The following is a 24,528-nucleotide window of genomic DNA, read 5'->3' as shown; positions in this document are numbered from 1 at the left end:
TTCACTGTGTCCCACGATGTTAAGTGACACAGTCTACTCTGTAGCTTAGTGCCTGATTTTAAACCTTGAGGCTTTTTTTCTGAAGTGGCATGAGCAGACAATGTGTCTTCAACTTGTTAGAGATGTAAAGATGTGAGAACTGAGCCCAACCATAGTATCCTCCATTGTAAGTTCCGTGTTCTCATGGAATTTTTGCTAAAAGACAGGTTATTCCAGTTGTATAGGGAGCCCTGGGAGTTTCTTCATGTGTATTTGCAGGTTGTTGCTTTGGGAGAAGTCAACTAGTTATTCATTCCCTGAATTGCTCTAGAAACCATTATCAAGAATATAACCTTATGATCATTTTGTTTTCGAATGTGTTTCTTTTCCTTGCTCATTGTGCTCGTCTGAGCATGGGCCATTGCTCTCATAGTATGTGGAAATTACTTCTGGTATATCTTTCGGTATGTACCATATGTCCCTTTCATGTTTAGAGTTGTAAAGCTCTGTGTGTGAGATTAAGATCTATTGCTGCTTCATTCCTGTCCGGCATATGCTTTTCATGTTCATTGCAGTAATGTGACTTTCATAGACGTGGGTTTTTTTAAATGTCATTTGAAGAAATGTGCTTACTTGTCACATACAAATGAGAAGTCGAATATTATACACGATAAGGAGACATTCTCTGTGCAGCTTCTTTCTGTGGACTCTGTCTGCAGTTTATGAAAATCAATAACAACAATGCAAGCTGAGAAGGGTTTGAGGAGAGTCTCAATGCTGTGTGTATGGTTGTAGTGGTGGAGACATGACGTGTGTTGTGTTGGTTCCCAGGGTTTATCAGTGGCTTACAGAAAATTATTCTGAAGGTGTCGTATTTTTTTTTTATATTGCCTTGTGGTTCATGACTTTACCTATTTTTTTATTGTCCAGAGTAATTGTCTGAAGGGAATGTGGCTATGGTCTGCGTTGTGAGCTCCTGTTGTCTTTTTGCCAAACAGATCTCCCTTTTATGTAGATGCTACCAATGACATACTCTGAAATGTTAAGCTATGATTCCTTCACTTTTGCATCATAGTTTAACATAGGTTCCCCATTCTTGCCTCGTTTGTTGTCCAGGTATAAAGCTGGGCCTCATTGTCCCTTCTAACCCTTAAAACATTATAAGATCTCTTACAACTGTTGATCTGAGGCATGTGTTTCCATTTATAACCTGAAGGTTTTCAGCTGCCAAGAAAGACTTTTTTGATATACCCATTTTCTGAGATGTTATGGCATGACATGTTCCTTCAAGTGTGGCTGACAGGTGCACATAATGTCAGTGGTGCAAATAAAGGCTGTAAATGCAGAGCAAAGAGGGTGAGAGGCTGGCTTGCAATCAAGAAAGTACATGGGTCAACACAGCTCTCCTTGGGCAATGGCTGAATTTCCTACCTGGTGACAAGGCCTGTGCCTTATTTTTTGTGGTCTTTTTTCCCTGTCCTGAAAAGCAATGGTAGTAGAGCACCTACACCATAAATCAGCATGTAGAAGGATGATGCAGGTGTAGAATGCCTTATAAATCTTGTGGGAAACCTTCTTTATCCAAGTTGTGCCTCCTTGTAACATTACAACTTTATCCAAGTTTTGTCTCCTTGTAACTTTACAGTGCAGGCGAGGAGCTCGACAACATTACAGTGCAGAGTTCTTCCATAGCTGTAGTTACACTACTTTTCAGGCGATTGTTTCTTTGAAGGTTGTGGTTCTTCCCCGTTTTGGTCAGTGCTTAGCATTTGACACTGTGCTTCTTGGTTTGCAACAAATACTTACTACAGCCATCTAAGACAGAATTGGAATTGTAGGTGTGAGCAGAATGAAGCAGAAGTTAGAAGAGAATCTGTTGTATTGCTGAATACTGACCTAGGAAAAGAGGACCATGAGAAGGCCTTTACTCTTGCTGCTTCATATTTTTGAAGGGATGATCAAGCCAAAGAATAGAAAACAATTGCTGAGAACTTGTAACTATTAAACTGAACTTGCTAATTTGTAGTGCAGACGAAGACTTTAGGTCATAAAGAAACCTGAGATAGAAATGACTTCCAGGTGCTTCCAGGGATGACTTTCAATGCTGGCTGTAAGGAATAAGGAGACTTCCAGGTAAGTTTCTCTGACAACACACTGTGTTCTGCTGCTTCTATGCCTTGCTTGCCTGATTTATGGGTTTGCAACTCTACATGATGGGATCAGGAAAATGTGATTGATGCTAGATGCTTGAGATTTTTCCTTCCTGATAATTTTTTCCTGAAACAATGGACTCTCACCTTGGTGAATGATGGACGTAAGTTGTTCGGTTAATGCTGTTTTGGTGTTGCGCTCAATAAGGAAACCTGCATGAGACTGATGAATGAAGAAGTGAGATTGTTCCACCCTAATGTATGTTCATCCCATCAGCCTTGTGCCATCATGCCTTTTGGTGAAGGGCAACTGCAGAAATGGCAGCAATAGGGAAATGGCTCAATTTTCTCTGAGGTTGATTTCCTTGTTCTCTTTGTGCTGTCATTATTCAGTTTGTCTTCCATGCTGGGTAGCAGTTTTCTCTTCCTTACAGTTCCTCGTCTGTCTTTTCTACAGCTGTGTAGAATGTGACCTAAGCCAGCTTTCTATAAAACTATTGCCAAGAGGTAGTGACTTTCTTTTCTAGCACTTCCTTTGCTTGGTTTATGCCATTTATGGTTTTGGTTTTCTCTTCTTGGTATACAGCTTTAGTTGTAATTACCAACATAGATTTGTTTAGTAACATGTCTCATGTTATGCTGGGGATGGACTCTTCATTAGGGACTGTAGTGATAGGACAAGGGGTAATGGGTTAAAACTTAAACAGGGGAAGTTTAGGTTGGATACAAGGAGGAAATTCTTTCCTGTTAGGGTGGTGAGGCACTGGAATAGGCTGCCCAGGGAGGTTGTGAATGCTCCATCCCTGGCAGTGTTCAAGGCCAAGTTGAACGAGGCCTTGGGTGATATGGTTTGAGCGAGGTGTCCCTGCCCATGGGAGGGGGGTTGGAACTTGATGATCTTAAGGTCCTTTCCAACCCTAACTATTCTATGATTCTATGTTAGTGCAGAGTGGCATTCCAAAGCAGCCAGTGTTCCCAGTGAAAGAACACGTGCAGGGTGTCCCCCATAACATACTGGCAAGTCAGTTGGAGATATATGGGGTTGTCAAGTGGATTGTTAGATGGTCTGAGTTCAGGTCCCCTAACTTTAGGCCTTACTTCTCCATCAGTGTTAATCCTTATTCTAAATCAGAATCGAGCCTGAGCAATTCAGGATGAAAAGAAATTAACCCTGGCAAAGTTTAATACTACTTTAAAAGTCTTCTGTGGAAACAGAAATCCGTTTTCGGTGGGAGGCTGCCGTTGCTGCCGTAATCACGAGCGCAGCCCCAGGTCCTCTGGACCGCGGGAGCGCAGCCATTACCCAGCTGCGGTGGCGTCACCAGGCCTCCGGGTGCCGCTGTTGGCCTATGCGAAGCGGAGGGAAGGTGAAGCTGCAGCCGAAGCCGCCGCAGCCCCCTTCCCCTGCAGGCTGCTCGCTCACTCGCCGCCGGCCATAAGGGCAGCGGCACGGGCAGGAAAGGCAAGAGGCGGAGGGGGAAGGAGCGGCATCACAGCCATAGCCGATATCTCTGCCCTTCAGCAGCCCCTGCGGTCTCTGTAGAGTGGGGCTGGAGGAGGAGGAAGGCAGCGGCAGGAGGGAAGAGCGCGGCGAGTGCTGCCGACAATGGCGAACAGGCAGAGGCAGGGGCAGAGCCGGCAGCCAGCAGCCGGGCGAGTGCTGCTGCCCGCTTTGCTGCTGTGCTGGTGCTACCGGGCGGCGTCGGAGCGGCTCCACTATGCCATCCCTGAGGAGCTGGACAGAGGCTCGCTTGTGGGATCGCTGGCGCGGGACCTCAGGCTGAGCCCGGCAGAGCTGCCGGCACGCAAGCTGCGGCTGAGCGCCGCGAAGCAATACTTTACCGTGAGTGGGGAGAACGGGAACCTGTACGTGAGCGAGAGGCTGGACCGGGAGGAGATGTGCGGCAAGACGGCGACCTGCTCTGTCAGCTTCGAGGCGGTGGTGCATAACCCACTTAACGTTTTCCACGTCGACGTGACTATCCAGGACGTAAACGATAACTCCCCGAGGTTTCCACAAGACAGTTTCCAGCTGGAAATCAACGAGTTCACTTCTCCCGGCGCCCGCTTTGCCTTGGGCATGGCGGAAGACGCAGACGTGGGCAGTAACTCGCTGCAGGGCTACGAGCTGGAAGCCAACGAGTACTTCGCAGTGGAGGTGAAGGAGAGCCCAGACGGCAGCAAGTTCGCGGAGCTGGTGCTGCGCCAGGCGCTGGACCGGGAGAGAGAACAGAGCCTGCGGCTGGTGCTGACGGCGGTGGACGGCGGAGACCCGCCCCTGAGCGGCACCGCCCAGCTCTGCATTAACGTCACCGATGCCAATGACAACGCCCCCGTGTTCGCGCAGGAGCGGTATCGAGTGAGCCTGAGGGAGAACGCGCTGCCGGGATCGACAGTGGTGAACGTCTCCGCCTCCGATGCCGACGCTAGCAACAACGCCCGAATCACGTACGGCTTTGGGAAAATGCCGCCTAAGGTCCTTCAGAAGTTCATGGTGGATGCGGAGAGCGGAATGATCACGCTGCAAGAGGCGCTGGACTTCGAGGATACGCGTGGCTACACGTTGTTGGTGGAGGCAAGGGACGGGGGCGGCCTGTTAACGCACTGCAAGGTGGAAGTGGAGGTGCTGGACGTGAACGACAACACGCCCGAAATCACGGTGCTGTCAGTGTCGAGCCCGGTGCCCGAGGACTCGCCGGCTGGCACGGTGGTGGCCCTGCTGAACGTGAAGGACCCGGACTCTGGGGAGAACGGTCAGGTGTGGTGCGAGCTGTCGGGCGAAGCGCCACTGTCGCTCGTGGCGTCGTCGGGCGGCTCGTACAAGGTGGTGACGGCGAGCGCGCTGGACCGGGAGCAGGCGTCCGAGCACCGGGTGACGGTGGTGGCGAGGGACCGGGGCAGCCCGGCGCTCTCGAGCAGCACGGCGCTGGTGCTGGAGGTGTCGGACGTGAACGACAACGCGCCGGTGTTCGAGGAGGCCGCCTATAGCGCCTACGTGGAGGAGAACAACGCGGCGGGGGCACTGGTGCTGCACGTGAGAGCGCGGGACGCGGACGCGGGCAGCAACGGGCGCGTGAGGTACTCGATGGAGGGCGGCAGCGCTGGCGCGGCGCCGTACGTGTCGGTGGAGGCTCAGAGCGGCGCGGTGTATGCGCAGCGCTCCTTCGACTACGAGCAGTGCCGCGAGTTCGCGGTGGTGGTGCGGGCTCAGGATGGCGGTGAACCGTCGCGGAGCTCGACGGCGACGGTGCGCATCTTCGTGTTGGACCGCAACGACAACGCTCCGCGGGTGCTGTGGCCAGCGGCGGCAGGCGCAGGGCCAGACCAGGGATTGGCCGCGGCCCCCGTCCCGTTCGAGATGGTGCCTCGGTCGGCCGAGGCCGGGTACTTGGTGGCCAAGGTGGTCGCGGTAGATGCGGATGCGGGGCGCAACGCCTGGCTCTCGTACGAGCTGGTGCAGGCTCCGGAGCCGGCGCTGTTCCTCGTGGGGCTGCACAGCGGTGAGGTACGCACTGCGCGGGCCGTGTCGGAGAGAGACTCGGCGAAGCAGCGGCTCGTGGCCGTGGTGAAGGACCACGGGCAGCCGGCGCTGTCGGCCACGGCCACGCTGCACGTGGTGCTGGCCGAGAGCTTGCAGGAGGCGCTGCCGGAGCTGAGCGAGCGGGCGGCGGGCTCCGATTCGGCGACGGAGCTGCAGTTCTCTCTCGTGGTGGCGCTGGCTCTTCTGTCCGCACTCTTCCTGCTGAGTGTGGCGCTGGCCGTGCTGACAAGAGGTCGCCGTGCCGGGCCGCCCGCCGTGCTGCGCTGCTTGGGTGCGCAGCGCTTCTCCAGCGCCGGCGGCGCCTATCCGGCCGACTTCTGCGAGGGCACCTTGCCCTACTCCTACAACTTGTGCCTGGCGCCTGAACGCGCCGTCGCCGAGGCCGCTTGGCCGCCGCTTCCCAGCCTGCCCGCGGAGGAGCTTCTCTGTGGGGAGCCCAGCGGAGAGCGGAGCCTGACCAGTATTGATGGCGCTGGAAAGCCGCCAGCGGATCCCAACGCACCGCAGGTCTGTAAGCCCTGATTTACTTCCTTATCTGGGACACTTTCCGAACCAGTCTTTTGCTTTTGCTGTTGCTCTTTGTTGTTGCTAGGTCTGGGGGTCGTGCTGGTCTCCGTTTCCAGGAACTGATGATATTATCTTGTCCAGTGCCTTTTTTTTTTTTTTTTTGGTTTGTTTTGCAGTAAGAGCTGCGAAATTCAGTTCTTGATTTGTCATCAACGTCAATTGCTCTTTATGCTGGATATTCAGAAAGCAAGACTTAATTTCATTTCAGGGAGTTAGTGATTACCCCTGTTGGTTCAGCACACTGAGTTTCAGTTAAGAATTTTTTCTACAACTTATATTCCGCAAGAAGTGGTATACATTAGTTCTGGTTATCAAGAACCCTTTATGTGTTGCGGAAGATCCTTGGGTCTTTCTGAAGCTCCGTCTTTTTTTTATTTTTCTGGGTTTTCACGGGTGAGGGAATCGGAACTGATGATCTGTGCGTGTACATGAAGTCATGAAAGAAAGAAAGGGTAACTCCCATTCAGAACAGGCAGCTAGCGGCAGCACTTTCTGGATGATCAGAGGTCGGAAATTCAGGTTCAAGTGAATTTTTTACCACAAACCTTGTGTTGTTGTGTAATGTCAGCTATGGTGAAGGCGAATCCTGAACAGAATGAGATCTGCTAATTCTTTATGATGGGGGAAATGGGGTGGACGCTCGGTAATGGAAATGTTTCCTTCCTGATTGCTTTTTCCCAAAGAGATGGAGTTTGTGTTGGTTTAAACCTGAAACATCCCCTTGGTTACTGTGTTGTGTTAGACTCTCTAAGATAGTATGTGTGTGTATCTAAAAATGGAGAAGTGGCAGATTATTTCCCCGCCCCTGTTATGTGCCTTCCCATCGTTTAGGGGAAGGTCACTGCAAAAATAGTTGCACGGGTATGACCGGTTTATTTTGACTAAATCGGGGATTTGGGTCTGTCAGACACTTTTTACATTGTTAGTTTTGTCTACTTATTGTACCTGGAGAGGTCTCTACCCATCCGGAGAATGCAAAATGGCAGCAATTAAGCCCATTCGAATACAGCCCATTTGTAGGTTTACAAATGGTCAATGTAGCTGAGGGTTTGCAGCTGTAATTGTCTTCTGCTTCCCGTGGTATCTTCTTGAAGAGGTGTCCTACCGACGTGGACAATCAAGGATCAGCTGAATAGTTGATTAACACATTGAAATCCTTTGCACCGTGATTTCTGAGAAAACTTCACTTTTTTATCTTTCAAGCTATCGAATTACTTGATAAACGTGTATATGTAAAACTATAAATCCGATAATTTTATGTGGGTTATTAAAAGAGGAAATTGCTGTTCAAGACCTTAATCTTTTCCATAGGGAGTGAAATATTTAAATTAAAGCGCGCATGTGTTAATGACTTAAAAACGATGGTTCTCGAGAAGGTAAGGTGTTATTGCGGTTTGGAACTCCGAGCCTGCTTTCTGTTGTTCTCCTTGTATTAGTCACTCGAAAACGACTACTAAAAATTTCGTATCGGAGATGAAGCATTAGGACTTACAGGTTAAGAGAAAGAATATGCTATACGTTCAAATAAGAACAAGTATTTTACTTTCAATATACCGCCAACACCACCGTTCAGTTGTCGCAGGAGGTGAAAACTCCACAAGCAAGGGAGCAATTTGCCTTCCTCCTAGCCGAGATCGCGGCGAGGATCACGAAAGAGTCGGCATCCGTTGACTGCTCACCGTGTCACCTTGTGCCGGCTCTGCTAGCCGTGGGCAAGACCGGGCGGACAATGCTCAGCAGCGCTCCGTGCCTGCAGTGCCAGGACGAAGCTGCGGGCGCCGCTGTTGACCGAAGAGGAGAGAGAGGAAGGCTCGAAGCGCTGCCGGCAGCCCCGCCCGCTGCGGCCCGGCTCGCTTGCTCTCTGTCTGGTTCTCTCGGCGGTCCGCCGGTCTGCAAGCGTCCCCGCAGTGCAGAGCCGTGCTGCGGCGAGGGTGAGGAACCGGCGGCAGGAAGCGGCAGCGGAGACCAAAACCGAGAGGCACTGCAGCAGGGACAGGAGAAGGAGCTGGAGAGGGGGTCCGCGGCGGGGAGCTGTCTGCGGCGGAGATGGGCGCGGCGGAGAGGCGCTGGAGCCGACGGGAGAGAGCCCTGCTATGGGGAGTCCTGATCTCAGCGTTGGACGCGGCGTGGGGACAACTGCGCTACTCAGTTCCCGAGGAGCTGCCAAAAGGCTCTTTCGTGGGCGACGTGGCCAAGGATCTGGGACTGGAGCTGCCGGCGCTCCGTGACCACGGAGTTCGGGTCGTCTCCGAAGGTAGGACGCAGTATTTCGCTCTGCACGGGAAAACAGGCCATTTGGTGACGGCGGAGAGGATGGACAGGGAGCAGCTGTGCGAGAGTGTGCGGCAATGCGTGCTGCGGTGTGAGGTGATATTAGACGGGAAAATGCAGGTTTACGGCGTTGAAGTGGAAATCACGGACATTAATGACAACGCTCCGAAGTTTGAGGAAATGGAGCTGGAGGAGAGAATGAGCGAGTCAACAGCTCCGGGGTCGCGGTTTCCATTGGCTGAGGCTCACGACCCGGATTTAGGCCCGAATTCCCTGCAGTACTACGAGTTGAGCGGTGACGAGCACTTCTCGCTGGCCGTGCAGGCTGGTCCCGACGGCGATCAGCGTCCCGAGCTGGTGCTGGCGAAGGCGCTGGACCGGGAGAAAGCGGCGTTTCACGAGCTGGTGCTGACGGCAAGCGATGGTGGAGACCCTGCACGGACGGGCACAGCGCGCATCCGCGTGGCCGTGCTGGACGCCAACGACAACGCACCCGTGTTTAGCCAGGAGGAGTACACTGTGCATGTGCCCGAGGACGTGGTCGTGGGCTCTGTCCTGGTCATCGTCACGGCCTCTGACGCGGACGAGGGTCCGAACGGACACGTGAAATATTCATTGAAGAAAATCACAGCGAAAGCCTCGAGAATTTTAGAGCTCGACCCTGAGACAGGTGCACTTACATTGGTGAGACCCCTGGACTTTGAGGAAGGGGATTCCTACGAATTGCAGGTGCAGGCAAGGGACGGAGGAGAGCTTTTCGACACAGCGAAAATCGTGATCACAGTGACAGACGTCAACGACAACTCCCCTGAGATTTCAGTGCGGTCGGCATTGACAGAGATCTTGGAGGATGCGCAGCCGGGGACAGTGGTAGCCCTGCTGCACGTGCAGGACAGAGACTCGGGGGCGAACGGGCAGGTGAGGTGCTCCCTGGACGAGGGTGTCCCGTTCCGGCTGCGGAGCTCGCAGGGAAGCTACTACAGTGTGGTGACAGCGGGAGAGCTGGATCGCGAGAAGGTGTCGGAGTACAACGTGACCGTGCGGGCGGTAGACAGCGGGTCTCCGACGCTGCAGAGCAGCGCACTGCTGGCGCTGCGGGTGTTGGACGTGAACGACAACGCGCCGGTGTTCACGGAGGCGCGATACGGTGCCCGGCTGGCCGAGAACAACGCGGCGGGAGCGCTGGTGCTGACGGTGCGGGCATCGGACGCGGACTGGGGGCAGAACGCGCGCGTGCGGTACCGGCTGTCAGAGGGGCGGGTGCGGGGTGCGCCGGTTTCTTCCTACGTGTCCGTGCAGGCAGAGACGGGCGCGCTGTACGCGCTGCGCTCGTTCGACTACGAGGAGGTGCGCGAGGTGCGGCTGTGGGTGTGGGCGGAGGACGGCGGCGCGCCGGCGCTGAGCAGCAACGTGTCGGTGCTGCTGGAGATCGTGGACGAGAACGACAACGCGCCGCAGGTGCTGTACCCGCCGGCAGCGGCGCCTTCGGCGGCGGTGTCGGGCTGGTCGGGCGTGGAGTTGGCGCCGCGTTCGGCGGAGCCTGGGGCGCTGGTGGCCAAGGTGGTGGCGGTGGACGCGGACGCGGGGCAGAACGCGTGGCTGTCGTACGAGCTGGCCAAGGCGACGGAGCCGGGTTTGTTCCGCGTGGGGCTGCACAGCGGCGAGGTGCGCACGGCGCGCTTCCCGCTGGCCCGCGACGCGGCTCGCCAGAGCCTGGTGGTGGTGGTGAAGGACCACGGGCGGCCGGCGCTGTCGGCCACGGCCACGCTGACGGTGGTGCTGGCCGAGAGCGTGGCCGAGCTGCTCTCGGAGCTGGGCAGCGCGGCGGCGACCCCGGGTGAGCCGGCCGCCAGCCTCACACGCTGGCTGGTGCTGGCCGTGGCGGCCGTGTCCTGCCTCTTCCTCGCCTTCCTGCTGCTGCTGCTGGCTCTGCGCCTGCGGCACTGGCGCCGCTCGCAGCTGCTGGCGGCGTCGGGCAGTGCCGCCTTGCGCGGTGTCCCGGCCTCGCAGTTTGTGGGCATCGACGGCGTCCGCGCCTTCCTGCACTCGTACTCACACGAGGTGTCTCTCACCGCCGACTCGCGCAAGAGCCATCTCCGGTTGTCCTCTGGCAGCTGCAGCGACACTCTCCCGGCCCGTCCGCCTCCCGACGATCCCGCGCCGCTGCTCGGGGAGGACGTTGCGGCCGCCCGCTCCGCGAACTCCACCGCTCTCCCGGTGAGTTCCTCCCAGGAGCCTTTCTCCACGACCCTTCCTTCACTTTGCTGATTATCTGTCCTTTCTGTCACGGGATCCGTGTTCTGCAAGGAGATCTCTGTGGACGAGTAAGGCAAAGGTTTTCTCAGCTCTTTTCTGGGTGCAGGTGCCTCTTGCTCTCATTAGAACATAGGTTTGTTGCTCAGGTTGACAGCGGGTGGTGAGTCGGGAGGACAGAGGCAGTTGCAGGCAGGACTTTCCTCGGAGCACGGCTTCGTTTCTTTGCCCTGTCTTTGCTGTGTTCCACGCTGTTAATCTCTCCTGGTGGTCCATGCCTAATTTTCTATGAAACTTTTGATATTTCTGCTCTGAAGTGGCCTGTCTTCATCTTAATGTAACTACGTAAATATAATGCAGGGATCACTATGGGAGTTGTGAACGTCAGTGTCTTGGCAGTTGTGCATGAGTGGCTGTACACAGGAGACATGGTTTGTTTCTTTCCAATGCCCATCTGCACTATATTATAATGTGACTTTTTTTCTTTTCATCTTCCCAGAATGTTTGCTGGAAGACATGCTATTCTAGTACTATAAGAGAGCTTTGGAAGTTTCCTCCCGTGTGTTGTAGGTTTTTGTGGTGTTCCTAATTGACAGTTTCATAATGTACTTATGATAAGTACCCTTGGAGGAGCCACAGTGTTCGGTGACTTCTACCAAGCCCCATTTTCCTGTATTTTTTGCAAGAGGGGATGACAATACTCATAAGACCATGTCAGCAAGCAGTAGGAATGGAAGTGCCAACATGACTCACGGCTACATTGTTTAAAAACTGCTGTTTGAAACATCATTTTGCTATCTATATGTCCTTGTTGGTTGTATGAAGCTTTCCTCAGCCTTGACCAACTTTCAGATCTTTTCAATGTCACCTTCTCAAGTGAAATAAATGCTGATGTTTCGTCAGTATTAATATTGGTGAGATTGTAGAGGATGGGGGATATTTCTGGGATTTGGGCTTGTTTTTTGAATATATACTTGGAAGCTCCTCATTTTATACACTGTCTTGTCCAATAGAGCTTTGCCTGTGAATGGTTGTTATTTGGCATAGAGGTAAATTTTGCATGAAGACTTGCAGAGTCACATACCTCAAAATTGCCTATGTGCATGATAGTGTCGTTGAGCTGATACTCATGACTGAGTCTTCAACTAACCAGCTACAAACTCTTCTTATGTACCTTCTACAGATAACATAATCAGAGATGTTCAGCTATGGTTCCTTCACTTTTCCATTACTTATTCCTGCCTTGTTTTGTCTCCTCTTCTACATCTGGGGTGTTAGTTTGGTTGATAGTGGAGAGCTCTTCTAGTTATCAGGCTGGGGGAACACTTTCCATCTCTCCTATGAAGGTGTTCATCTGCCAATACAAAGATTTTGATGTAATTCTGTTTCTCTGAAACATCAAGGAACGAAACTCTTCATTATCAGCTTCTAGCCTACATATAGGCCATAGATCAAAAACAGGATATAGTCTGTGGTGCAACTAAAGAATGTGAATGCACAGCAAGAAGGGCGAGAAGCTGGCTTAGAACCATGAAAACGGGTGTCAACATGCTTTTTGCCTGATGCCAGGGCCTGTGCCACTCATGATGTAATGCTGGTTCCTTGTCCTGAAAGGCAGTGGGAGTCCTCTGATGAGAGAGCATTTGTATAATAACTCTGCATGTGGAATGATGATGCATGGGTAGAAAGGCTGAGTGTCTGTTGAAGGGCACAGGAGACATAGGCTGCTCCTTTCCCTGTTCAGTTTCCAGGTGTAATATCAATCAATACAAGTTTCATCTTCCCGAAGAATCTTGGCCAAAGCAATGTTATTCCAGCTGTACAGGGAACCCTGGAAGGTCCCTATTGCCTGTTTGCAGGTTGTTGTGATGTTTTTAACTGACAGCTTAATTAGGCACATATGACAAATGCCATAAAGGGAGCTTTGGGAGGAGCCAACTGATTATTCATTCCCAACTGAATACCAGAATTAGGTATCTACTGTAAAAGTCATGATCAAAAACAGTCTAATGATCCTTTTGTTTCTGCATGTGCTCACTTCTCTCAGTACTCGTAATAATCTGAAGGTGGGCAGCTGTCTCTGATAGCCTGTGGAATATTAGATGTTTTATCTGCCTGTCTGTCTCATACATGCCTTTCATGTGTACAGCTGAAAGGGGCTTTCATAGACTTATTTCCTTCAAATGTAACTGGAAAATATGCTTTTGCTTGTTATGTAGAGATAGTGAGAAGTCGGATCCATGGTAAAGAGATGTTCTCTGTGAAACTTTTCTTTCGATGGGGTCTGTCTGCAAATGAGAAATATCAAGGACAATGATGCAAATTATGAAGGGTTTGAGGAGTCCTGGAGGTGCTGTATGTGAGGAGGTACTGGTGGAGACATGGCATGTGTTGTGTTGATTTATCATTTCCCAAGGGTTGCTTGCTGGCCTACAAAAAATGAGTCTGAATGTGTCTTATCTTTGGTTGTCACATATCTCAGAATCCACCTGTCCAAGGTGTGGGTTCATCAGTTTGATTTCCTTTGCATGATCAGTTTTTAGCATAGATGTACAGTTTACATTAACCTGTGAGTTGTGTGTCTTCCAAGTTGCCATGAACTGAAGTAGGATGATAGTATCTTTGAGTTAATACTTCGATGACTGTGAGCTGCGTGTCGCTTATGCATTTGAGAACATTTTAAGTTGCTTCCAAGTAGTGTGACAAGAAGATAAATATCTCTCCATGCATCCATGTTGGTATCCTTTCTCACAGTTACATGTTGAACTTCTCTTTCACTGATATCTGTCTGCAAATGTAGCTTTCCTTTTGTGTGACATCTGGCCAGTGTGAGAAATTCTGTCTGTCCAGAGACAGGCAGATGTAGAAGTTTACTGCGGTATAATCTGAAATTGAAACATCAAATACATACTACAGCCTCCTAAGACAGAATCGTAGGTGTGAGCAGGAAATTCGAGAAGCTAAAAGAAAATCTGTTGTGTGTTCTCAGGAAATTAGCTGGAGAAAGTGCCCCATGATAAAGCCTTGAAACTTACAGCTTCATATTCCTGGGAGAAAAATTTGGGTTACTCAGTCATGTCATTTCTTGGTTCATCACATGTTCAGGTTCAGCTGAAAATTTTTCTCTACATAGGTTGTGTTGTGTGCAATGTTAGGAGATAGTAAACGTGAAGGTGGTTCCTTAGTGTGTAGAATGAGAGGCACCAGCTCTACATGACGGGGTTGGGAAAATGCTATTTCATTGCCCGACTCCCAGAGTAGTCCAAAGTCCCAAATGGGAACGTAGCCTGTAGTGTCAGGCTGTAATGAAACATTCCCAAGAGGAAGTTAAAAAAGGGGAGCAATGCACAGTGATCGAGAGCAGTTTCTGGAGTGCAGGGGGAAAAGTAACTAAGTGCAGAGGAAGGGCCAGCTTGAAAGACAGCTATGTATGAAGGGTATCTTCATCTCTACCTTGTGCTACTACTCAGGATTTGGAAGATTAATGTGGCTGATGTCATTCCAGTCTGATACAGTTTAGATGTGCTGAAAGGCTGAGAGAAAAGTCATTCAAGCACAACGACTACAAAAAGTTATGCAAATGAGGGGGAAGATTGTGCCTGCGGGCTGATGGACAGGTGAGTTTCCCATGCAGTAGAAGTAGCAGAGCCATAGAAAGGAACGTTATTTCTGCCTGGCCGGGGTCGCTGCTAGGATCACGGAAGAGCTCGTCACAAGAACGATCGGAGAAGATTACTGCTGGACTCTATCAGCTGGCAGCTCCGTGTCGCCTGCGACGTCCCTGCGAGCTGGCTGTGGGCAAAGCTGGGCGGGCAGCGTTCGGTGCCTGCAGTGCCGGGAGAAGGCTGCTGGCGCCGCTGTTGACCGAGGAGGAGAGAAAGGAAGGCCAGAGCGCTGCCGGCAGCCCCGCCTGCTGCGGGCCAGATCGTTTACTCGCTCGCGAGTGTATAGGCGGCTGGCGGTTCTACCAGCTTCCCCGCGGTGCAGAGCCGTGCTGCAGCGAGGCGGAGGAGATCAGGACCGGGAGACAGTGTAGCAGCCGGAGGAAAATAAGGAGACGTAACAGCAGTCGTCGTCAGGGAGCTGTCTGCTCCCTGGAGACAGTAGGGCCACGGCGAGAATGGGCGCGGCAGGGGGGCGCTGGGGCAGGCGGGAGCGAGCGCTGCTGTGGACCCTCCTGGTGATAGCGTGGGACGCGGCGTGGGGGCAGCTGCGCTATTCGGTTCCCGAGGAGCTGCCCAAGGGCTCGTTCGTGGGCGACGTGGCCAAGGACCTGGGGCTGGAGCTGCCTGCTCTTCGCGACCGCGGCATCCGAGTCGCCTCCGGAGGTAGGATGCAATATTTCGCTCTACACGGGAAGACGGGCCATTTGGTGACGGCGGAGAGGATAGACAGGGAGCAGCTGTGCGAAAGCGTGCAGCAATGCCTGCTGCGGTGTGAGGTGATCGTGGAGGGGGAAATGAAGGTTTATGAAATCGAAGTGGAAATCACAGACGTTAACGACAACACTCCCAGCTTTCGACTTGCAGGAAAGGAACTGAGAATGAGCGAGACGACACCTCCGGGGACGAGGTTTCCTCTAATCAGGGCTCATGACCCGGACTTGGGTCCGAATTCCCTGCAGCGCTACGAGCTGAGCGGCGACGAGCACTTCTCGCTGGCAGTGCAGGCGGGTCCCGGCGGGGATCAGCGTCCCGAGCTGGTGCTGGCGAAGGCGCTGGACCGGGAGGAGGCGGCGTTTTACGAGCTGGTGCTGAGGGCAAGCGACGGTGGAGAGCCGGCTCGCACGGGCACGGCGCGGATCCGGGTGGCAGTGCTGGACGCCAACGACAACGCGCCCGTGTTCAGCCAGGCAGAGTACATTGTGCGTGTGGCCGAGGATGTGCCCGTGGGTTCCCTCCTCGTCACTGTCACGGCCACCGACGCTGACGAGGGCCTGAACGGGAACGTGAAATACTCGCTGACGAAAATCACAGAAAAAGCCTCCAAGATTTTCGAACTGGACTCTGAGACAGGAGCACTCACGATAGTAGGATGCCTGGACTTTGAGGAATTATCATCACACGAACTGGAGGTGCAGGCACATGATGGCGGGGACCTTTTCGACACTGCAAAAGTTGTGATTACCGTGACAGACGTCAACGATAACGCCCCCGTGATTTCGGTGCGCTCGTCTCTCAGGGAGATCTCTGAGGACGCGCCGCCAGGGACGGTAGTGGCCCTCCTACATGTGCACGACCGGGACTCGGAGACGAACAGCCAGGTGCGGTGCTCGCTGGACGGAGGAGTACCATTCCGGCTGAGGAGCTCGCAGGGAAGCTACTACAGCGTGGTGACAGCGGGAGAGCTGGATCGCGAGAAGGTGTCGGAGTACAACGTGACCGTGCGGGCAGCAGATAGCGGGTCTCCGGTGCTGCAGAGCAGTGCGTTGCTGGCATTGCGGGTGCTGGACGTGAACGACAACGCACCCGTGTTCGCGGAGACGCGCTACAGCGCCCGGCTGGCCGAGAACAACGCGGTGGGAGCGCTGCTGCTGACGGTGCGGGCATCGGACGCGGACTGGGGGCAGAACGCGCGCGTGCGGTACCGGCTGTCAGAGGGGCGGGTGCGGGGAGCGCCGCTCTCGTCGTACGTGTCCGTGCAGGCGGAGACGGGCGCGCTGTACGCGCTGCGCTCGTTCGACTACGAGGAGGTGCGCGAGGTGCGGCTGTGGGTGTGGGCGGAGGACGGCGGCGCGCCGGCGCTGAGCAGCAACGTGTCAGTGCTGCTGGAGATCGTGGACGAGAACGACAACGCGCCGCAGGTGCTGTACCCGCCGGCAGCGGCGCCTTCTGCGGCCGTGTCGGGCTGGTCGGGTGTGGAGCTGGCACCGCGGTCGGCGGAACCCGGAGCGCTGGTGGCCAAGGTGGTGGCGGTGGACGCGGACGCGGGGCAGAACGCGTGGCTGTCGTACGAGCTGGCCAAGGCGACGGAGCCGGGGCTGTTCCGCGTGGGGCTGCACAGCGGCGAGGTGCGCACGGCGCGCTTCCCGCTGGCCCGCGACGTGGCTCGCCAGAGCCTGGTGGTGGTGGTGAAGGACCACGGGCGGCCGGCGCTGTCGGCCACGGCCACGCTGACGGTGGTGCTGGCCGAGAGCGTGGCCGAGCTGCTCTCGGAGCTGGGCAGCGCGGCGGCGACGCCGGGCGAGCCGGCCGCCAGCCTCACGCGCTGGCTGGTGCTGGCCGTGGCGGCCGTGTCTTGCCTTTTTTTCGCCTTCCTGCTGCTGCTGTTGGCGCTGCGCCTGCGGCACTGGCGCCGCTCTCAGCTGTTGGCGGCGTCGGGCAGCGCCGCCTTGCGCGGTGTCCCGGCCTCGCAGTTTGTGGGCATCGACGGCGTCCGTGCCTTCCTGCACTCGTACTCGCACGAGGTGTCTCTCACCGCCGACTCGCGCAAGAGCCACCTCCGCTTGTCCTCAGGCAGCTGCTGCGATACTCTCCCGGTCCGGCCGCCTCCTGAGGAGCCCACGCCGCTGCTCGGGGAGGACCCTCCCTCTCCCCCGGTGAGTTCCTCCCAGAAGCCTTTATCCGCGCCGCTTCCTTTCCTCTGCTGTTTCTCTGACCTTTCTACGATGGCTTTTCTTTTCCGTGTTCTGGGCGGGGAGCTGTGGGACAGGGAAGGCAAAGCCTGGCTCAGCCCTCCCTGGGTGCTGCTGCTTCTTCTTCCTGGTAGAGGAGCGTAGGGTGATTGCTCAGTTTCCCAACTGGTGGGGAGAAGGGAGGTAGGCAAGAGTTCTGCCGGCAGAACTTTCCTTGAAGAGGTGTTTTGTGTTTCACGTCCTCCTTGTGTTTCACGCTTTTCAGTGAAACAATCTCTTCAGATGATCTGTGCCTGGTTTGCTTTTATACCTTGATCTTTCTTCTCTCAAGTGGCATGAGGAGAAAATTTGTCTTCATCTTAGTGTAGTGATGTAAACATATGCAATGAACACTTTGTGAGTGTTGAAGTGTTGGAAGGATACTCAAGGCAGCTGTGCCTGAGTGGTTCCTGAAGGACACAAGAGACATGGTTGCTCCTTTCTCTTTCCAGTGCCTTTGTGAGGGATCTGACTTCTTCCTAAAGAATGTTTGCCAGACATGTTATTCCAGCTCTGCAGGGGCTGTGGGGAATTTCCTCCCATGTGTTGTAGGTTGTTGTGGTGTTCGTAATTAACAGCTGTATTTCTAACAAGTAGATTTGGAAGTTACCAGTCTTCTGACATTACCACAAAGCTCCCTCTTCCTTCCGCCTGAGGGGATAACAATTCTCTTATAATTTTCCCTGAAAGAAGTAGTCATGGAAGTGCCAGCATGACTCTGGGGTTCTGTGTCTAAGAACTGTTGTGTGAAGCATCATTTTGCCATCTGTTTATCCTTGTTGGTTGTATGAAGCTTTCCCCAGCCTTGAGCAACCTTCAGATGTTTCCAGTGGCTCCTGCTCACATGAAGTATCTGCTCATATTTTGGCAGTTTTAACATTGGTGGGAATGTAGGGGATGGGAGGATATATTTGTAATTTCTGATTTGGGGGCTTGTTCTTCGAAGTATGTGCCAGGAAGTTACTCACTGTATGCACTATGTCTGATACAGCTTTTCCTGTGAATGGTACTTTTTTGGGGTGTAGGTATAAACGTTGCACGAAGAGTTGCAGTTACATTATCTTCAGAATTGCCCTTGTGTGTGATGGAGTCATTTGGCTCGTACTCATGAGTCTTGAACCAACCACCTGCTAGTCTTATAAGCCTACAACTGATGACATACTCAGAGCTACAAAGCTATGGTGCCATCATATTCCCGTTTTCTTATTCTTGTGTCATTTTCTCTCCTTTTGTAAACCTCCACCTCAGTTTGCCTGTTAGTAGAGAGCTCTTCTAGTTGTCAGTCTGGGGGAGCAGTTTCTCCATTCTATGAAGGTGTTCTGATTCCGAGACAAATATTTTGATGTAATTGTTTCACTAAAACGTCAAGGAATGAAACTCTTCATTGTCAGCTTTTAGCCTACATATGGTCAAGAATAGGATATAGTGTTTGGTGCTACTTAAGGTTATTGCAGAACAAGGAGGGTGAGAGTCTGGCTTTGTACCAGGAGCATGGGTGTGTCAACAAGCTTTATTTGCCTAGCGCCAAGGCCTGTGCCACTCATAATGTGATGCTGATTCCTTGTCCTGAAAGGCAGTGGAAGTCCTCTGGTAAGACAGCATTTGCGTAATAAGTCTGCATGTGAAACGATGGTATACGGGTAAAATGACTGAGGGGCCGTTGAAAGGCACAAGAGACATGGGCTGCTCCTTTCTCTGTTCTTTGCCCAGCTGTATTATCGGGCAATGAAAGTTTCATTTTCCCAAAGAAACTTTGCTGAAGATCTGTTACTCAATGTGGACGGCGAGACCTGGAAGGTACTTTTTGCATGTTTGCAGGTTGTTGTGATGTTTTTAACTGAGAGCAAATGCCATAAAGGGAGCTTTGGGAGGAGCCAAGTGATCACTCATTCCCTATTCAAAACTTGATTTATGTACCTCTCTAATATACATTGATCAAGAAAAGCATGCTACAATCATTTTGATTTTGCATGTGTTCACTTCTCCCTGTTCTTGTGGTAATATTTTGAAGGTGCATAGTTGTCTCTAATAGTGTGTGGGAGATCAGATCTATTATATTTTCCTGCTTGTCCCATGCATGCCTTTGATGTTTACAGGTGTAAAAGATAGACTTTAATAGATGTATTTCCTTTAAATAACACTGAAAGAAATGCTCTTTCTTGTTATGGAGAGATAGTGAGAAGTCAGATATTATCCATGGTAAGGAAAAGTTGTCTGTGCAACTTTTGACGGAGTCTGTCTGCAGATGAGGACGATAAAGGACAGTGGTGCAAGTTATGAAGGGTTTGAAAAGTCTTGGAGTGCTGTGTGTGAAAAGGTACTGGTGGAAATATGGCCTGTACTGTGTTGATTCCCAGAGTTTATTGCAGACCTACAGAAAATGAGTTTGCAGCTGTCTTATTTTTTGATATCACACTTCTAAAAATACAACTGTCCAAGCTATCGGTTCATCAGTTTGCTTTCCTGTTGCATGATCACTGACTGAGCATAGAAGTGCGGTTTATATTAAGCTTTAAGAGTCATGTATCTTCCAAATTGCCCATGTGCTGAAGTAGGATGATGATGTCTTTGAGTTAGTACTTCGATGACTGGGTGTCTGTTGGAGCTGGATATCACTTTTGCACATGCAAATATTTTACATTGCTTCCAAGTAGTGTGACGAGGAGAGAAACTTCTCTCCATGAATCCATGTTGGGATCCTTTCTTATAGTTATGTATTGAACTTCTCTTTCACTGGTATCTGTCTGCAAATGTAGCATTCCTTTTGTGTGACATTTGGGCAGGGTGAGAAATTCTGCCTGCACATAATGTAAAAGTTTACTGCGGTATAATTTGAAATACAAACTTTAGATACATGCTTCAGCCTCCTAAGACAGAATTGTAGGTGTGAGCAGAAAGAATGAGAAGCTAAAAGGGAATCTGTTGTGTTTTCTCAGAAGAATAAACTGGAGAAAGTGCTTCATGATAAGGCCTTTACATTTACAGCTTCGTATTTCTGGGAGAAAAATTTGAGTTAGTCAGTGGTGTCATGTCTTGGTTCAGCACATATTTAGGTTCAGCTGATTTATTTATTTATTTATTTATTTTTCTGTACAAAGCTTGTGTTGTGTGCAATGTTAGTAAAGGTGAAGGTGGTTCCTTAGTGTGTAGAGTAAGATGCACCAACTCTATGTAATGGGGTTGGAAAAATGCTGTTTCATTGTCCGACTCCCATAGGAACCTCAAGTCCTAAGTAAAAGCACAGCTTCTATTGTCAGGCTGTAATTAAATATTCCCGAGAGGAGTGGGAGAGCGGCAGCACAGCAGGGTAGTCCAGAGCAGCCTCTGGAGTGCAGGGGAAAAGTAAAGTCCAGGGGAAGGGCCAGCCTGTACAACTTCAGGCATCTTCATCTTTGCTTTGTGCTGTTAGTCAGGATTTGGGAAATCAGTGTGGCTGATGTCAGTCTAGTCTGATACTTTAGATCTATTGAAAGACTGAGGGAAACGTAATTCAGGAACAACGACTTCAAACAGTTCTGCAAATGGTGGGCAAGATTGCGCCTGCGGACTGATGGGCACATAAATAATCCTTAGCAGTAGATGAGCCACAGGAGAAGTATTAATTCTGCCCGGAAGGAACGCCGCGAAGATGACGGAAGAGCTCACCTCGAGAGCAACCGAGGCTGGAAATCACCGCTGGCCGGGACCCAATGGCAGCTCCGTGACGTCCGTGCCGTCTCCGCGACTTGGCCATGGGGAAAACCGGGCAGGCATCGCTCGGTGCCTGTAGTGCCGGGAGGAGGCTGCGGGCGCCGCTGTTGACCGAGGAGGAGAGAGAGGAAGGTCGGAGCGATGGCGGCAGCCCCGCCCGCTGCGGCCCGGTTTGCTTGATCGCTCGCTGGCTGTTTCGGCGGCCGGGCGGTCTGCGAGCGTCACCGTGGTGTAGAACCGTGCTACACCGAGGCGGAGGGGCCGCCGGCAGCAGGCGGCAGAGGCGATACAGACCGGGAGACTGCAGCAGCAGGAGGAGAAGAAGGAGACAGAGCAGCGGTCGGTAGTGGGGAGCTGCTTGCGCGGTGTGGGGTCTCGGCGGAGATGGGCACGGCGGAGAGGTGCTGGGGCCGGCGGGAGCGAGCGCTACTGTGGACCCTCCTGGTGGCAGCGTGGGACGCGGCGTGGGGGCAGCTGCGCTATTCGATTCCCGAGGAGCTGCCCAAGGGCTCGTTCGTAGGCGACGTGGCCAAGGACCTGGGGCTGGAGCTGCCGGCGCTCCGTGACCACGGCGTCAGAGTAGCCTCCGGAGGTAGGACGCAGTATTTCGCTCTGCACGGGAAGACGGGCCATTTGGTGACGGCGGAGAGGATAGACAGGGAGCAGCTCTGTGAGAGCGTGCAGCAATGTGTGCTGCGCTGTGAGGTGATCGTGGAGGGAGAAATGCAGTTTTATGAAATCGAAGTGGAAATTATGGACGTTAACGACAACGCGCCCAGCTTCCGACAAGCAGAAAAGGAACTGAGAATGAGCGAGATGACATCCTTGGGGTCCCGATATCTCCTCCCCGAGGCTCACGACCCGGACTCGGGTTCGAATTCCCTGCAGCGCTACGAGCTGAGTGGCGACGAGCACTTCTCGCTGGCAGTGCAGGCGGGTCCCAGCGGGGATCAGCGTCCCGAGCTGGTGCTGGCGAAGGCGTTGGACCGGGAGGAGGCATCGGTTCACGAGCTGGTCCTGAGGGCGAGAGACGGCGGAGAACCGGCGCGGACGGGCACGGCGCGGATCCGTGTGGTCGTTCTGGACGCCAACGACAACGCGCCCGTTTTCAGCCAGGCGGAGTACACGGTGCGCGTGGCGGAAGACGTGCCCGTGGGCTCCGTCATTGTCACTCTCACGGCCACCGACGCCGACGAGGGGCTGAACGGACACGTGAAATACATTTTCCATAAAATTTCAGACCGGGCATCGAAACTTTTTCATTTGGACTCTGAGACGGGAGAAATATCCCTGAAAGACAATTTGAACTTCGAAAAAATCTCCACACACGAACTGGAGGTGCAGGCACTCGACGGGGCAGAGCTATTCGATACAGCGAAAGTCTTGATCACAGTGACAGACGTCAACGACAATGCCCCCGAAATTTCGGTGAGGTCGGCACTGAGGGAGATCTCAGAGGACGCACCGGCGGGGACTGTGGTGGCCCTGTTGTACGTGCAGGACAGGGACTCGGGAGCGAATGGGCAGGTGCGGTGCTCCCTGGATGAGGGTGTCCCATTCCGGCTGCGGAGCTCGCAGGGAAGCTACTACAGTGTGGTGACATCTTGGGAGCTGGACCGCGAGAAGGTGTCGGAGTACAACGTGACCGTGCGGGCAGTAGATAGCGGGTCTCCGGCGCTGCAGAGCAGAGCGGTGCTGGAGCTGCGGGTGCTGGACGTGAACGACAACGCGCCGGTGTTCGCGGAGCCGCGCTACAGCGCCCGGCTGGCCGAGAACAACGCGGCGGGAGCGCTGATGCTGACGGTGCGGGCAACGGACGCGGACTGGGGGCAGAACGCACGCGTGCGGTACCGGCTGTCAGAGGGGCGAGTGCGGGGCGCGCCGCTCTCGTCGTACGTGTCGGTGCAGGCAGAGACGGGCGCGCTGTACGCGCTGCGCTCGTTCGACTACGAGGAGGTGCGCGAGGTGCGGCTGTGGGTGTGGGCGGAGGACGGCGGCGCGCCGGCGCTGAGCAGCAACGTGTCAGTGCTGCTGGAGATCGTGGACGAGAACGACAACGCGCCGCAGGTGCTGTACCCGCCTGCAGCGGCGCCTTCGGCGGCGGTGTCGGGCTGGTCGGGCGTGGAGCTGGCGCCGCGTTCGGCGGAGCCCGGAGCGCTGGTGGCCAAGGTGGTGGCGGTGGACGCGGACGCGGGGCAGAACGCGTGGCTGTCGTACGAGCTGGCCAAGGCGACGGAGCCGGGTTTGTTCCGCGTGGGGCTGCACAGCGGCGAGGTGCGCACGGCGCGCTTCTCGCTGGCCCGCGACGCGGCTCGCCAGAGCCTGGTGGTGGTGGTGAAGGACCACGGGCGGCCGGCGCTGTCGGCCACGGCCACGCTGACGGTGGTGCTGGCCGAGAGCGTGGCCGAGCTGCTCTCGGAGCTGGGCAGCGCGGCGGCGGCGCCGGGCGAGCCGGCTGCCAGCCTCACGCGCTGGCTGGTGCTGGCCGTGGCGGCCGTGTCCTGCCTCTTCCTCGCCTTCCTGCTGCTGCTGCTGGCTCTGCGCCTGCGGCACTGGCGCCGCTCGCAGCTGTTGGCGGCGTCGGGCAGTGCCGCCTTGCGCGGTGTCCCGGCCTCGCAGTTCGTGGGTATCGACGGCGTCCGTGCCTTCTTGCACTCCTACTCGCACGAGGTGTCGCTCACCGCCGACTCGCGCAAGAGCCATCTCCGCTTGTCCTCTGGCAGCTGCTGCGACACCCTCCCGGCCCGTCCGCCTCCCGACGAGCCCATGCCGCTGCTCGGGGAGGACCCTGCCGCTCCCCCGGTGAGTTCCTCTGAGCCTTTATCCGCGCCGCTTCCTTTCCTCTGCTGTTTTTCCTCTGCCTGTTTCCCCATGGTTCATTTTTCCATGTTTCATGTGTCGGCGGGACTTTCCTTGTGGCGGGGCTTCGTGTTTTTCTAAGATGCCTGTTCGTTTTCCTTTTTCTTTCTTGCCGTGTTTTATGTGGGATTCCTGGCAGTCATGACTCATCTCAACAAGTCAGTTTATTACCAAATGGAAATTTGCGTTATGAATATTGTCAGCTTTATTGTCGACAGAAACTGTGTCTTACTGGTGTGAGAAGCGGAACATTATAGTCCCCAGGTAGAATTTTCAGTCGTAGGTTAATATTTTGTGTATTTTAGGCAGCCTTATTGCTTGTTTTGTATCATTACCTGTTTGTACATGTTGTACCACTTCATTTTGTTTCGTTTGTTATTTCTCATTTTTGAGAGCAGTGCGTGAGGAACGGAACTTATTACATTTTTTAATAGCGGTACTCATTAGAAAGATTCTATTTTTCTGTGCTTCTGAACAACCAGTGAGCTATTTTACGTATATGGTGGGACTATTGTAAACACAGAATCGTTTTTAAGTTAACGGTGTGTTAATTTACGTGGTTTTTTTCATGCGTCTTTGTTTTCACATAATTCTTCTTCCCTTTT

The 24,528-nt window shown here is 53.4% G+C and overlaps 1 protein-coding gene across 13 annotated transcripts in view; it reads left to right on the top strand.

Moving 5' to 3' along the window:
• LOC133212480 (protocadherin gamma-C5-like) overlaps window positions 1-24,528 on the top strand; it is a 156,224-nt gene that overhangs the window by 87,067 nt on the left and 44,629 nt on the right. Inside the window, exons 1-2 of one of the 13 annotated variants that reach the window (XM_061353954.1) lie at window positions 3,599-5,529; window positions 10,069-10,725. The exons of 7 other annotated variants lie outside the window; for them this stretch is intronic. In XM_061353954.1, coding sequence (XP_061209938.1) covers window positions 3,736-5,529; window positions 10,069-10,725 — 2,451 coding nt within the window. In that variant the 5' untranslated portion in view covers window positions 3,599-3,735. Of the gene's footprint in view, window positions 1-3,598; window positions 6,178-8,282; window positions 9,967-10,068; window positions 10,726-14,866; window positions 17,300-21,433; window positions 22,868-24,528 lie in introns of those variants that run through there. 5 more of the 13 variants (XM_061353970.1, XM_061353959.1, XM_061353968.1 and 2 more) reach the window with 5 other exon arrangements.

Source organism: Neopsephotus bourkii, unplaced genomic scaffold (genome assembly GCF_033783945.1).
Source record: "Neopsephotus bourkii isolate Nb327-2 ecotype Australia unplaced genomic scaffold, CSIRO-AGI_Nbou_v1 NB_716, whole genome shotgun sequence".
Lineage (NCBI taxonomy): Eukaryota > Metazoa > Chordata > Aves > Psittaciformes > Psittacidae > Neopsephotus > Neopsephotus bourkii.
This window is presented reverse-complemented; position numbering and strand designations above follow the sequence as displayed.